The sequence below is a fragment of the Mesoplodon mirus genome, assembly GCF_964341445.2.
Source record: "Mesoplodon mirus genome assembly, chromosome: 5".
NCBI lineage: Eukaryota > Metazoa > Chordata > Mammalia > Artiodactyla > Ziphiidae > Mesoplodon > Mesoplodon mirus.
Genome location: NC_138980.1, coordinates 132,810,259 through 132,825,291, shown reverse-complemented (window position 1 = coordinate 132,825,291; position 15,033 = coordinate 132,810,259). Strand labels below are relative to the sequence as shown.

The 15,033-nt window shown below is 36.3% G+C and overlaps 1 protein-coding gene across 1 annotated transcript in view; it reads left to right on the top strand.

Annotated features, from left to right (window-relative positions):
- The window catches only part of CWC27 (CWC27 spliceosome associated cyclophilin), a 233,671-nt gene that overhangs the window by 28,892 nt on the left and 189,746 nt on the right, over window positions 1–15,033 (top strand). Inside the window, exons 8-10 of the mRNA XM_082621632.1 lie at window positions 8,257–8,336; window positions 9,313–9,346; window positions 12,552–12,709. Of these exons, the coding sequence (XP_082477758.1) occupies window positions 8,257–8,336; window positions 9,313–9,346; window positions 12,552–12,709 (272 nt within the window). The remainder of the gene's footprint in view (window positions 1–8,256; window positions 8,337–9,312; window positions 9,347–12,551; window positions 12,710–15,033) is intronic.

Here is a 15,033-nt window from a genome sequence, read left to right as displayed (position 1 = left end):
GCCAAGAAAATTGCAACCCACAGTCCATTATCAAATAAGTAGGATAACTCTAGTATGGAGTTACATTTCTCTTGTCTGACTTTTTAATTGAGGGCACTCTGTGATAAAATTATCAAATGTTTGTTTCAGACTCTCAAATCTATATCTCTAGGCTGACTTACTTTTCTTTTCTCCAGCTGCCTACTAGACATCTCTATATTTAAATATCTCACTTGTTACCCAAGCTCTAGCCAAGGCTTAATTCATTATCTTTTATTCCCAAACTTCTCCCTGTTCTGTGACTTCTCTTTCTAATTCCCTGGTATCAGTGCCCCCTAAAGAAGAATTTTAGATTTAGTTGACGTTTTTCTTATTTTTTTCCTTGCACAACCAGTTAGTTGAACTGTTCTACCAATTTTTCATCCATGCGTATCTCAAATCTGTTTTTTCTTTTTAATTTATATTACTATTACCCTTGTTCCAGGCTTTATTATCTCTAGCCTGGGCTGCAGCCCTAGTCTACAGACTGGTCTCCCATCTCCCTTCTCTTTTTTTCCTTCCACTCATTACTATCAGAATAGTCTTCCTGAAGCCTGATTAAGATGTTATAGTTGCTTTCTGTTGACTATAGAAATAAGGCCAAATTCCTTGGCCTATTATTTCAAGCTTCTTCTTTCATGACTCCCCTTTGCCAACTCTGTCCTTTAGTCTAATGCTTCTTAAACTTCCTTAGTAATAAAAAAATCACTTGTAGTACTTTAAAAAAAATTAAATTAAACTTGTAGTACTTTAAAAAAAAATCTGAATCAAAATCTCCGAGGGAGAAACCTGAGAATCTGTACTTTTAATGAATTCACTGGAAATCTTATCTGGGAAATGTAGGAAACACTGTGTTAACAGATCTGAAATATTTGCTGTTGTACATATATGTCTTGTATTTTCCTTTTTGTGTGTCTTCGTTCATGTTCTTTCCCCTGCCTGAAGTGTTCTATCCCACTTCTGAATGTTGAAGTCATATTTATTTTCAACACCTAGAATACTATCTTTTCTAAATGTCTTTTCCAGTTTTTCTTAATCTTTTCTTTTTCTGATCTAACGTCTACCTTTCTTGTGATACTTATATTTTGCTTTAAAAAACATTCTTTTTGCTTTATTACACAAGAAATGTATGACTGTGTTCTTGTTGTATAGGATTCAAACATTATACCCTTTTCTTTCTGCCTTATTTTGTAGGGTCCTAGGCTGTGAGCTCCTTCATGGTAAACTTTGTGTCATCTTTGAGTGGCAGTGTGTTGCAGTAGAAATAGCATGGATTTGGGATCATACAAACTCATATTGGCACTTCACTTTCTATAGATAGTCTGTGACCTTGAATAACTTAGTCTCTCTGAGTCTCCATTTTCCTTTGTAACATGGCAATAATATGTACCATTTACAGTTGTGAAATAAGGATATAGATAGCCCTTATTTTGATACGTCATGCAATCGAAAAATGGTTTCAAAAGTCAAACGTCGTAAACTGTATACTCTATGTTATAAATTGTATTTTATTCTCAGAGAACTAAAGACTATCAGTCACTAATATGATCATGACTATCACGCAGAAGCTGCTGCCCTCATACTCAAGTAGTCTAGAGGGCTAGTGAGAAACTTCACCAGTTCAGCTTCCTGAGGGAGGAAGCCATAAGCACAGCACTGCGGTGCCCTTCCTGAGCGCTCCCACAGGGTCCTGAATGGTAGCTTGAGCAGCCTTGGAGAGCATGGGTGTATATCTGTACATCGTGACCCACCAACAATCCACTCTCCACATGTGAGTGGGTCTTGAAGCACCATGCAGAATCTTTGGCCTACCGAATTTAGCTGTTTTGTGTGTTCATAAAATGGAGTCATGGGTAAGTTTAGCTTGAGAAAAGAGAGCAACAATAAGCAAAAATTGTTGAAATTTACTGGCTTCAAAGGACATTTCTCTAGAGGGCATGAGATAAATTCTAGAGAGAACAGAAATGGGAGTGCATTTTGTTTATTTTGCTTTTGTACTCTTCTTCAGACTATAGGCATCCTTCAAATACATTTTACCTTTTGGGTAAAATGAAACTTTGGCCAGAAAAGGGAAGGCTAGCCTGAGTATTAGAAAAATGTGACTGAATAATATATTTTAAAAAATTTAACCTTACTGTTTTTTAAGTGTAAATAACTAGAGCCAAAGTCAAGTCAGTGTCTTTCACAATGACTGAGAACAATTTGCAGTTTCAGTGGTTGCATGAAATTAAATATTTCTAGAGGGCTTGCAAATAATTGTTTCATTATTCATTTGCTTATCAAGTTTCTTTTTCCAGTGACTCCACAGTGTTAATCTTTATTCCAGAACCTAACATCACAAGTTAATAATTGGTAAAGTCTGAATTGAGGCTTTACTTTATGTGGAAGTAGAAATAAGATAGAGTTCCCTCTGGTTTATGGATTATCAGCGTGGGATTACAGACAATGCTTCACCCCACTCATTATTCATGACAAGGTGCCTCTCTCCCATGGGTTAGCTTTCTTTCGTTATTTATTTCAGTATCTTTCTACTACCTGATAAAATCTCTTTTAGAATAATAGAATTTTATAGCTCAAAGGGATCTAGTCCAACTTCCTTTCTTTATAGATGAGGAAACTGAGACCCTGGTTAAGTGACTGGCCAGACTGACTTCATTTCCTTTTTGATAGGATTGCATGATAGGAGGATGCCATAATAACATATCTTGAGTTCAGGAAAGCACATTGTCAGAGTCTCTCATGATATTCTGTGGACAACATGAGGAAATGTGATCTGGGAGATAGTACAGTCAGATGGATTTATAGCTGATTGAATACTTCTGCCCAAAGAGTGCTTTGTTGTCAACCTGTGCCTGATTATTTGAACTAATAAGTTAAAATGTAATAAGAGTATGTGTATATTCTGTACTTTAGTTTCATGAAGTCAGCTGAATAGGTGTAAAACTTAATAGCCTGTAAGCCCTAGTTGAATTACTAAGAATGAAGTCTCTGGAATAAGGAATTTAACATTCTTTGCATTTTGGGGGATCACATTTGCAGCATTTTGTTCAGTTCTGAACACATTTAAGAAGGATACTGACAAACTAGATGTATCCAGAGGAACAGAGGGTCATGAGGAGGATGGGGATGATGCCAAAAAACATCTTACTCGGGGAATGCTTAAGGACTGGATATACTTTGGTGAAGTAAAAACTAAGTGAAAATGTGATCCTAGGCTTCAAATATTTGAAAGGTTTTTATCTGGAAGATCCTCCCCTTCATATTTCTTTCTTAAATAACAGTTTCATTCAAATGTCTGTATTGGTTTAAAGTTCACCCCTGAATCTTTGTGTATGACTTAAATACAAATGTCAGAAAGTATTTTTCAAGTAAAAGCTACAATCAGACAAGTAGTTTTCTTGAGGCAAGTTAAATGGTAGGTCCAGTATAAAAGTATCTCAATAGCTAAATTTGAAAATAGTGATTAATTTGTGCCACATTCACATTGATACACAATAGTTCTCTTACTACAGTATATGTTAGCATTTTAACTTCAAATCCAAAGTTATAAAAAAGCTATTTTCTTACCCAGAAAAAGGTATACCAATAGACAAATGCATCACTTTTGAGAATAAAGAAGGTCTTTGTCTTATTCTCATTTATCCTGTGAAATTTAAGTTTTCTCAAAATTTGGGAGGTGGGTTGGGCCTGACTTGGAGAATGCTGCTAGGCCATTTGTACAGAGCTTGTCAGTGTTAAATAGTCCCTTTTAAAAAAAAATTATTTTTTGGCTGCAGTGCATGGCTTCCAGGATCTTAGTTCCCTGACCAGGGATTGAACCCGCACCCTCAACAGTGAAAGCACAGAGTCCCAACCACTGGACTGCCAGGGAATTCCCTAGTCTATTTTATAAAATGTTTTTGCCCCATTAAATTGTATTAAACTTTGATTTGCTTATCTTTCTAGTTGCTTATATTTAATTTTTTTAAATGTTAATATATTTGTAATCGTTTCATATTTCTGCTGTAGCAAATTACCATAAATTTAGTGACTTGAAGCAAAACAAATTTAGTATCTTACAGTTCTGGAGGCCAGAAGTCCAAAACAGGTTTCACTGGACTAGATATCAAGGTGTTGGCAGGGCTGCCTTCCTTCTGGCGGCTCTGAGGAGAATCCATTCTCTTATTTTTCCAGTTTCTAGAGACTGCCTATATTCCTTGGCTTACGACTCCTTCATCTTCAAAGCCAGCAATAGCAGGTCAAGGCTTTCTTATCTTTCTTCATTCTGCACCTGACTCTCCTGCCTCTCTCTTTCTTATAAAGACTCTTGTGATTACCTTGGACCCACCCTGATAATCCAGGATAATCTCCTCATCTGAAAATTCTTAATTTATCCACAAAATCCCTTTTGCCAAGTCAAGGAACATACAGATTTTGAGGATCAGGAAGTGAACATCTTTAGGGGCTGTTACTCTGCCTACCAATTTATTTGTATCTAAACTAAACTGTATGGAATATTCCTGATAACAACAATTGTTTGTAGTTCATTTTTAGTTCTAGAAAGTACAACTAGGATTAGTTGGATGGTTGAAAATTACACAGATTGTTTTTTTCTCCAGTTAGAGAGTGAGTTGTCCAATAATAGAAGCCATTTAAAAAGGGGTGACTTTCGTGTGTGTGTGTGTGTGTGACTATTAAGCTCCTTTCAGGTGTGGAGACACTGGTTGATAGTCAGCAGTAATGTCAAGGAGATTCCTGCATTGTGTGGAGACTAGATTAAGTGGCCTGTAAGATCTTTTTTTTTCCCCCCAAACTACTAAGTTTTCTGGTTCTGTGCTACAGGTCACAGAATGTAATAGGGTTCATGAGAGAGACAGTGTGTGTGTGTATATGTGTATATACACACACACATACACACACACACATATAGGAGAGGGGGAGAAGTAGAGATTAAGATTGATAGATTGCTTGAGTTTTAGGAATTGGCTCATATGTTTGTGGGGGCTGGCAAGTCTAAAATCTGTAGAGTAGGCCAGCAAGCTGGAGACTCAGGGTGGAGTGAATGTTACTCTTGAGTCCAAAATTTTCAGGCTGGAAAGTCAGGCATAATTTTTGTGTTACAGTGTTGAGGCCAAATTGCTTCTTGCTTGGGAAAGTCTTTGCTCTTAAGGCCTTCGACCGATTAGATGAGGCCCGCCTACATTTTGGTGGATAATCTGCTTTACTCAAAGTCTACTGATTTAAGTGCTAATCACATCTTTAAAAAACCTGTTTCATAGCAACATCTAGGCTGATGTTTGACCAAACAACTTGGGTACCATAGCATAAAATTAACCATCACACAGAGATAGTTAGAGGTTGAGACTCAGACCTTCCCACTTCTTGACCAGTGTTGTTCCTCTGTACCACTATGCCTCTTGCTTTCTTTCTTTCCATTTGTACTCTGTTTAGTTCCCACTGTTTCACTGCCTCTGTGTTCTTGGGTGTGAAGTGGCAGATAATATAATTTTCCCACATCCCCTTTGATGTTCATTTTCAGATTTGCTTACAGACAGTTTTGAATTTACTGTGGCGCTTCTTACATTGTGTTCCCTAAATATATTTAGTATTTTGTTCATCCCTAAACTCTTTAATGAGCCAGCTGCTTTTATGTAATTTTTTCAAAAATTGTTTTAAAATATATTAGGTGTTTCTTCTTCCTCTAAAATTATTGTTACCTGATGGTATAAATAACAACCTTAAAATAGGCCATTCAGAAAGAGTAGGCATGAAAGAGAAATATCTGAATTCATTTTTATCCTCTTTGAGACTGTCCCCAATTTCTACAGCTCTTCCACAATTTGTTTTCTCTGCCTGCAGGATTCAAAGTCTACTGTAGTAGGAAGGGACATCTAAAAAATGGCTTTTGATCATATATTTCTATGTTAATTTAAAACAATTAAAATTTGAAATGGTAATGATTATTCAGATTAATTAGTTTTCTTCTATTGTACAATCTTATTTAAAGTTAATGCAAGACAAGTTTCTTTTTTTCCCTTTAAGCTGGTTTAAGTTTTGGGAGATAAACAAGAACACATTTTTTTAATGTTAATTAAACTAACAATTGTAAACTAACATTTACAAGTAAATGAAATAGTAGAGCTTGTTAATGGACCGAGAGCCTGGAGACCTGAATTCTAATCTTACTCCTGTTATTTATTAGTGCAGCTCTCATTTTCTGATATGTTACGAAGAGGCTGGTCAAGAGGGTCTGAGGCCAACTCTGGCTGTAATGTCTTTGACTGTGACTCCCATGAGGGAGGCACATGGGGAGAATTAATAAGGGACTATTTCTTTAGAATAGATAAAAATAAACATTGATGGCTGAAGACACAGGAGGAAGAAATATTAGGAAGGAAAGCATGAAAAAAAGATATTCAAGTTTTATTTTAGTTGAGGTCATTTTATATTCACTTGTACACTTTTGTACATATCTCGTTTAGTTCTCTTGTATGAAGTAAGCAAGGCTGCTATTATTATTTCCATTTTTTAAGCAGAATTTCTGAGGTCAGATGAGGTCATTCTCTTTCCTCAAATGGTACACGTTTTGGACTAAAACCCATAGAATTACTGAATACTAGATTTTAAAACTCATTTGGTCCAACTCTTATCTTCTTTTCCTGTGTTTTTTCTACTATACCATCTTCTGGTTTTTGAACAGTTTTCATTGTTAGACAAACATCAAGTAATTCTTTGATGTTTTGTCTTTTTATTACTCCTTGGTTTGTGTAAGGTTATGGAATTAGAAATATATTTTAATTGCATAATTCAGATTCTACAACTTTTTAAAATTACAGATAATAGTATCTTTAGATTAACTGTTTGAGAAAAGTTTTTGTTTTGCCTTTTGAAACTAGACTATAAGCATGTTTAAACTGATTAGGTCTTGAAAATGTGGAGTACTCCATGTTAATACAGAAATTTAAAAATCCATTATTTTCATCATGGAAATAAATTTCAGAAAGTATACATCTGCCTCAAAGTAAAGCCTGTCAAATTTAGAAGTCTGTTCCCAGAGCTGTTAAACAGTCAAGAATGGGGCTAAAGAGAAAGAGGTATTTTTACCTCTCTGTATCTGACATTTAAAAATTTTAGTTAACACATTTTGTGATGAATTTTTCAAAATAAAATGTTCCTTCAAAATAGAAAGAAATTTTTGTTTCTTCCTGTCAACTCTAACTTCATACTCTTCACTCTTATGTGATTAGTTGAGGGGTGGGGATGGTGAGCAGCTTTCCACCTCGAGATACAAGGTATAAATTTGAAGTTTTCATACCTTGTGGTGGAGAAGTCTGTAGGATAGTCTGCAGCTCTGAAACAAGGCCAGTTGTTCTGGGTTCATAGGGGCCTCTAGGAAAAGAAAAATGGATTTATTATATCATTGTGAGACAGACCAGTATTTAAATCCTAGATCCTATACCACTAGCTTTGTGACCTTTAGTAAATTGCTAATCTCTCTAAGTCTTTATTTCCCCTCTGTAAAATGGGGCTAATAACGCCCACCTTATTTACTTTCATTTGGGGACAGGAGGAATTGAAAGATGGGAATATTGTACTGTAGCACAGTGCCTGACACAAAGTATATATTTAATAAATTAGAATAATAGTAGTAGTAGTGTTTTTAATAGTTCTACTTCTTATATCTTACTATGTCTTGTTTCCCTACTAAAATATAAATTTATTGAGAACATGAACTTTGAAATTAAAGTATTTAATAAATATTAGGTCATTGATGAATATTGTCATACATGAAAGGCTCTTTTACATATGTTAAATAGCACCTTGTAAGTGCTCTCATCTGGTTGCTTGGGTACATTTTTAAAGTGATTCTGTGCAGTATAGACAGTATATTTGAAGAATAGTAGTGTGTGTTTATTTCAAATTACTTTTGTGATCTATCTTCTAAGTTTTAATATATCGGTCAAAAATTAATCAGTGGTAAATCACAATGAGGGTTTAGTGTTTGGAAATAGTAATCAATAAACTTATTTTTAAGGATATATCACTTTTTGAAAGAAAGATATTTCTAAAATATTTTTAGTCAATGGGAGAATAAGATTGCTATTTATAAAGCTTTTGTTTATACTCAAATTTTCAGGAACATATATATTTTGCTAACCACATTATATCAGTACTAGATTTTTACGTAAATGTGTTAACTTGTCCTTTTGGAAGACTATTTTTTCTCCACTCATGATTATATCATACATTCCTTTCTAGAGCATGAAGGGAAAAAGCAAAAGTAGTCATGACTTGCTTAAGGATGATCCACATCTCAGCTCTGTTCCAGCTGTTGAAAGGTTAGCATGGTGCTAGTGTGACCCTAAGTTCTTATTGTCTGGCTCAGATCATTTTCTTGCTTCCTTTGTAGTAAACAGTCAGTTCTCATAAGGCAAATTTTGTCAACCCAACCAAAAAACTAAAGCATTTTGATAATGGGGGTAGTAGAGCTACTAGCATAATGGAGAGAATCACTGTAGCCACATTCACTCTCCTTGCTATCTGTCAACCTCTGCTGAACTAATGAAATTTAAAATTCGCTGTTAAACTTTTAAATCTTGGGATAGTTTGAATACTAGGAAACTGTCTGCTTTAACAATTTAATGTTTAATTGAAAATTTCTTGGCTAACTTTTTCCTTGCATAATTTTTGTCTCAGAATCATGAGTAAGCAAATCAGATTTGAAGGGTTTTGTGAAGAAGTCACCACATTTGGGGCCAATTCACTGAGTATTATTCCTTACATATTTCAGGAGTTATCAGAAAAATTTTGTTGCTTCTCTTTGATAAGGGAAGATGTCTTACTGTTAAATATAATTGCACATGATTCACTGGGCCAGTGTCTCAAAAGGGGACTAAAGTACTATTGTACTCACTATTGTAGCTCATTTTTTAGAATTCCATATTAAAACGATCTTTTCTTAATATCCTTTTATTTGAAGGATTTGGCTTCTTCAGCCTGAATACATCAAGCCAATAGAAGAAATTGTTGTCTGCAGCCTTTTGTTCATGAAAATAACACTATTGGTTGTTTGCTTTTTAAAAAAAATTCTAGTGAATTTGTATTTATGCTAATGGAGCATACCTTTTATTCTATGTATAAAAACAACTTCCCTTTAGAATGTTTCTATTTGCTCTACAATGCCATTCTGAAATTCCTGTGTTGAAGTGTTTTTGAACTATTAATCCCAGCAAAATATTCTAAATTTTTGTATAATTGAATAGTTTTGTTATTTTCATTTTGAAGCTAAAATTTTTTTTCCTTATTTTTTTGTAGTGAAAAAGGGGATGCAGCAGGAGATTCAGATGATGTGAGTATTAATTTTAGTATAAATATAGTTGAACGATTTATAGAAAATTCAAAATCTTTACAAATGATTAAATTATTTTTCCTAAAAGGTAATATGTGTTACCTTTTATAATTATATATGAAAATTTTGAAAAAAATTTGAAAGATTTGAAAAATATGTATTTTGATATTGGAATTTTCCTTCATAGTATGTGTGTGTCTCCTTACAAAATCAGAATCTTACATATGAATTTCTAGCCTGTTTTTTCTCTCTGTCACATAACATAACATGAATACTCAAAATTTAGATGTCATTGATTTTATTTTGTTATGATAAAAGTTTAAATGTTAATGCATGATATCCTACATGATGTATGGGAAATACTTGGATACCAGTCATTTATGGTAGTTTCCTTCTTCATACACACATTTTGGAAGATTCTCTCTCTCAAGACTGTAGTGACCTTTCTTCATTACTTGTACTGGCTGTTAAAGCTGATAAAACAGAAGGCAGAGTTTCCTTTATGTATGAGAGATCAAGTTTTTCAAGTCATTCGTTTACCACTTTATATAAACACCCATTGATCTGTGTGTTGTACAGAAGGAAGTACATAACTGTCCATGCAAGAACACAGCTTCATCTATTACCATAGTCAAAAGAGAGGATTCTCTCTGACTATATATTATAAAGAAATGATGGCTATCTAACCTGGTCAAGAAAACCTTCCAGGAAGAGATGATGCTGTGTTGTGTCTTATAGGAGAATTAGGAGTTAACTAGATCAAAAAAGGAACTGGTGAAGGGTGGGATTCCTCAGAGAACAGCATATGCTAACACATGGTAACAAGGAGAGAGTATACCTTATTTAGGAAGTACAAGCTAAGATTAAAGTTTGAGAAGGAACCTGCCTTGTGAGGAGCAGGGAAGAAGAGTGTTAAAGGTAGAGGGAACTACATGTACAAAAGGCTCTGAAGTAGGAGAGTTTGATGTGTTCCAGGAGCTGAAAGCAAACCAGTGTGACCAGAGCGTCATGACAGGAGGGAGAGTGGGTGAGGTTGGAGTGGGAGGAAGAAGCCAAATATTACAGAGCTTCCTGGGCTATGGGGAGAAGTTTGAATTTCATCCTCAAAATAATGAGAAACAGCTGAAGGATATTAGTTAAAAGGAAGAGTATATGGTCAACTTTGCATTTTAGGAAGATCACTGTTGGCAATATTAGAGAGGACAAATTAGAAGAAATAGGCTGGAGTCAAGGAGATCTATTGGGAAACTATGCCAGGAGGAGAGCTTGATAGAAGACCACAGGTGTGAGATGGGAGAGAGACAGATTTGAAAGAGGTCTAAGAGGTGACTGATTCCATACTATGAGGTGAGGGAGAAGGAGGAGTCTAGGACAACCACAGGGTTTCTGATTTGTGCAACTTGTTAGATGGGTACAAAAGATAGGTGGGGAGGGCTTCCCTGGTGGCGCAGTGGTTGAGAGTCCGCCTGCCGATGCAGGGGATACGGGTTCATGCTCCAGTCCGGGAAGATCCCACATGCCATGGAGCGGCTGGGCCCGTGAGCCATGGTCGCTGAGCCTGCGCATCCGGAGCCTGTGCTCCGCCACGGGAGAGGCCACAACAGTGAGAGGCCCGCGTACCGCAAAAAAAAAAAAAAAGATAGGTGGGGAGAACAATGACAAATAATGTGCTTAATAATGTGCATTTTGAGATTCAGATAACTTGGAGAAATCTGTGTAACATTAATATGGATCTGGAAGATAGGCTCAAGGCCTAATGTAAAATTATGTTCTTATGGTCTTGAGGGAGTGAGGTCATCTAAGGACACTGTATGGTTTTTAATCTGTTTTGTGTCCCAAGATCCTTTGCAATCACTAGGACTGCAGACCTTCTTCCCAGGAAATATATTACATCCACAAACAAACTTTTGTGAATTTGCAGGGCATTTTTTTTTTTTATATCTCCTGAGGACCAAGCATGGAAGACCTAGGTCAGTGGTTATCAAGTTTTAAGGCTAAAGAATTTCTTAAACATCTCATTGAAAACACTCACAATTTCCATCCCTAGAGATCTGGTTCAGTAATACTGAGATGAGGGCTAGGATTTTACATTTTGAGAGCCAATCCATGTTTTATGGCCTGAGGACTAGACTTTGAGAACCACTGCTCTAAGGTCCACAAGCCTCAAGTTAAGAATCCTGCCTCATCATGACTCACCTGGTTAGAGAACCACAAGAGAAAAAGATCCACTTGGGTAGTTTCTTCCTTCTCCTTCTCTACCCTCTTCCCTCCCTCTCTCTCCACCTTTCTCCCTCCATTGCTCGCTCTCTTGATGCTGGGAGCTATTCTGGAAGTTGAAGATTTAGCAATAAGCAAAACAATCCAGAATTTTAGTTCTAATGGACTCCTTCCTCTGATTATAGGAGAGAGACAATAATCACATAAATAATTAAAATGTATAGTATGAGTGATAAATGCTTTGAGGAAAAATAAAATAGGGGAGGGGAATAGAGAGTACTGGAGGTGGGTGGGCGGCTCTTCCATTTTATTCGGGGGATCAAGAAAAGTGTCACCAAAAGGGTGGCATTTGAGCAGAGACCTGAAGGAGATGAAAGAGTCAGCAATGCAGATACATGGAATAGGAGAGTTTCAGGCTGGAGAGAAGAGCAACTCCAAAGTTGGCTAGTGTTGCTGGCCTGGAGTTGTAGGAGATTATGTCAGGGAGGTCCAGATTGTGTAGGGTTTGAGTGAGTTGGGAATCCACTAGAGGGTTTTGAGCTGAGGAGTGATTGCTATGACTTAGATTGTAAGAAGAAATATCAGTTTCTCTACCTCCACCTCTTTTACTTGCATTAATCCCTGGGTGAGGTCAGTATGCTAGCCAACTGCCTCCAAAAGCCACATTTCCTACTGGGAAGGAATAGGAATGTAGATAGACAATATCCTGGGTGATCCAGAGGGAGCATAGTCTGCTGTGCAGAGGAGCTGGGTGTGGATCGAGCAACAACCCTTACTGGGCTATACAGTACTTACATAGCCAGCCTAGAGCAGATCCCAGGGGGTATTCCTGCCTGTAGCAGATTCTTCAAGCCCTCACTAGTTCAAAACAAAACGAAACAAAAAATAAACCTGGTCTAAAATGCAACAAGGAGAGTTTGAGATGGACCTCTGGAAATGAAAGAAGAAAATGGAATGCCCAGCAAATACTCCATTTCAATTTTTACAGGATGGAGAATATGGAAGTGCAGAGCATGACGAATATGTTGATGGTGATGAGAAGGACCTGATAAGAGAAAGAATTGCAAAAAAGTTAAAAAAGGGCACAAGTGCAAATGTTAAGACAGCTGGGGAGAGTGAAGTGGAGAAGAAATCAGTTAGCCGCAGGTGAGTCAAGCGTTGTGCTTCTAAGTATCAGAGTTCTGTTTTTGCTTTTGTTTTTGTTTTTGTTTTTTAATTAATTTTTGTTAGAGTATAGTTGCTTTACAATGTTGTGTTAGTTTCTGCTGTACACCAAAGTGAATCAGCCATACATATACATATATCTCCTCTTTTGGATTTCCTTCCCATCTAGGTAAGTATCAGAGTTTTTGTCATTTTATACTTAATTTTAAATTAAGATTGAGCCCTTTATTCAACTTACTTTCTAAAATACTATTTTCATAATGTTTGATATATATACCAGTCATGCTAAATTAGCCCATTCAGAGGCCTAAAAGAAAATAGACCAATTTTATTTACAGCAATGGTCATGTGAGTCAAATTCCAGTTCATTTCTCTCTGATCTCTTCTTTAAAAGCCTCTAAATTGTTTTTATATTTGGGACAAACAATATATTAGCTAGATGTGGAAGGTTGTGTTTGTTTAAAACCAACAAAAGCAGTAAAGCAACTGTATGGAACAAAAAGAGACATCCTCAGGTTTGAATAAAATTTGTCTAAACTGTTTAAGAAATGTATGGGCCTGAAAACCCTCTTAAATGTCTTTTCAAGTCTGATTTATACTGTCTATCCCCCCTAATCTTAGTGATATCATAAAAGAAATTTCAGCAAATGTCTGAAATCATTAGTGCTTTCAGTCAGTTATACCAGCTTCACTATAGTTTGTGTCATGTTAATTTTTTGTTAAAAAAAACAGAAAAACTTCTAAGAGTCTTAAAAAATTGTAATGTGGTAAAAAAGGATAATTATATTTCAAGGAAAATCACTGCTCAGTCTAAGTTGAATTATAATGGGTATACCTGCCAGCCAGATAGGATGTCAGTGTGAAATCATTATCTATTAAAAAAATCAGTGCTCTTGGTATATATAAGCTGTTCATCTGTATGTGCTTGAAGTACTCCATTATCCTTCAGTCATTTTCTGATTCAAGCAGTAGGATCAGGGACTAGACTAGCCTCCCAGCCTTTTCGGCAAGGAGCCATTCACAGTAGGATTTTACTGAAAATTTGTGGCATTGCTTCTATTTGTAAAGAAACATCTGGAATCTGTTAAAGCTGCTTATCACTTTGGATAGTAAACCTACAAGCAGGTTTCTTGAGTACTTAATATTTATATTGGGGAATGATATTTAACAATATAATTTTCAACAAATTTACATAGAGTAGATTATTTCCCTAATTGTTCTATTGAAAAGTACTTAGGGGTTCAAGAGGAAAAAATCCAAAGCTCTTCTTACCTTCTCTCCTTTCTTTTTTCTCATTGTACTTATTCTGATTTCTTGAGCATTTCTGTCCCTTGCCTCCCTCCTTTTCTAAATGCATCAGTCTCACTCTTTCTTATCCAGTCCACTTTCTGTAAGCCTATACCTTGACTACTGAATGCTGCTGAGCAGAATCACACAGCCGTGGACAAGTCCAGCCTCAGCTGTGCCTCCAGTGCTTCCCTTCAACCTCAGGTTCACTCTCTCTCGTTAGGTCACCTGGCTTCCTGTTCTGTGAAACAAGAGTAACTTCTTCAACTCTTATTCTTTTCACTTTTCACTGTACCTATTCAGACCAATTCTTATCTCCCTCTCTTCTGCTTTAAAGGGAGGAATCCCTCTACCCGTTCAAAATGATTCCATCCTCTTTGCTTTGTCTTTAGTTTTCTCTCTTCACTCATTCCTTTCCTTCAGCTTGTGGATAGACAAGCCTCTGCCAGCATTCGAGAGTGAAAACAAAAACACCACTTCATTATTTCCTGTCCCCACCACCTTAGTTCCCATTTATTTTTAAATACACATCATTTAGCTTTTCCCTCATCACTGCCCTGAAACTACTCTCCCTAAGGCCATGTACTTGACAAATCTAATGGCTACTTTCCAGTTTTTGTTTTTCCTGGTGTCTCTGCTGTGGAATTTGGCAATTTTTGCCTTCTCCCTCTTGAAAACCATCTTCCTCAAGAACCTGCTACTTAAATTGTGACCTGTGGACCAATAGCATTAGTATCTCTTGGAATCTTTTTAGAAATGCCAAGTCTCAGACCCCACCTCACACTTTCTGAATCAGAATCTGTGTTTTAATAGGATCCCCAGGTGACTTGTACATTAAAGTTTGAGAAGCACTTCTCTAGAATACTAATTTTTACCACCAGTGCCACTGGACTAGTTCAAGTTTGTATCATCTTAGCTCCAAGGTCAGCAACTTCTGACTCCCCAGGGTATTCCCATAGCACCTTTTTCATACTTCAGTGATATTATGACATCTGGTTATACATTTTTTTCTTCCTTGT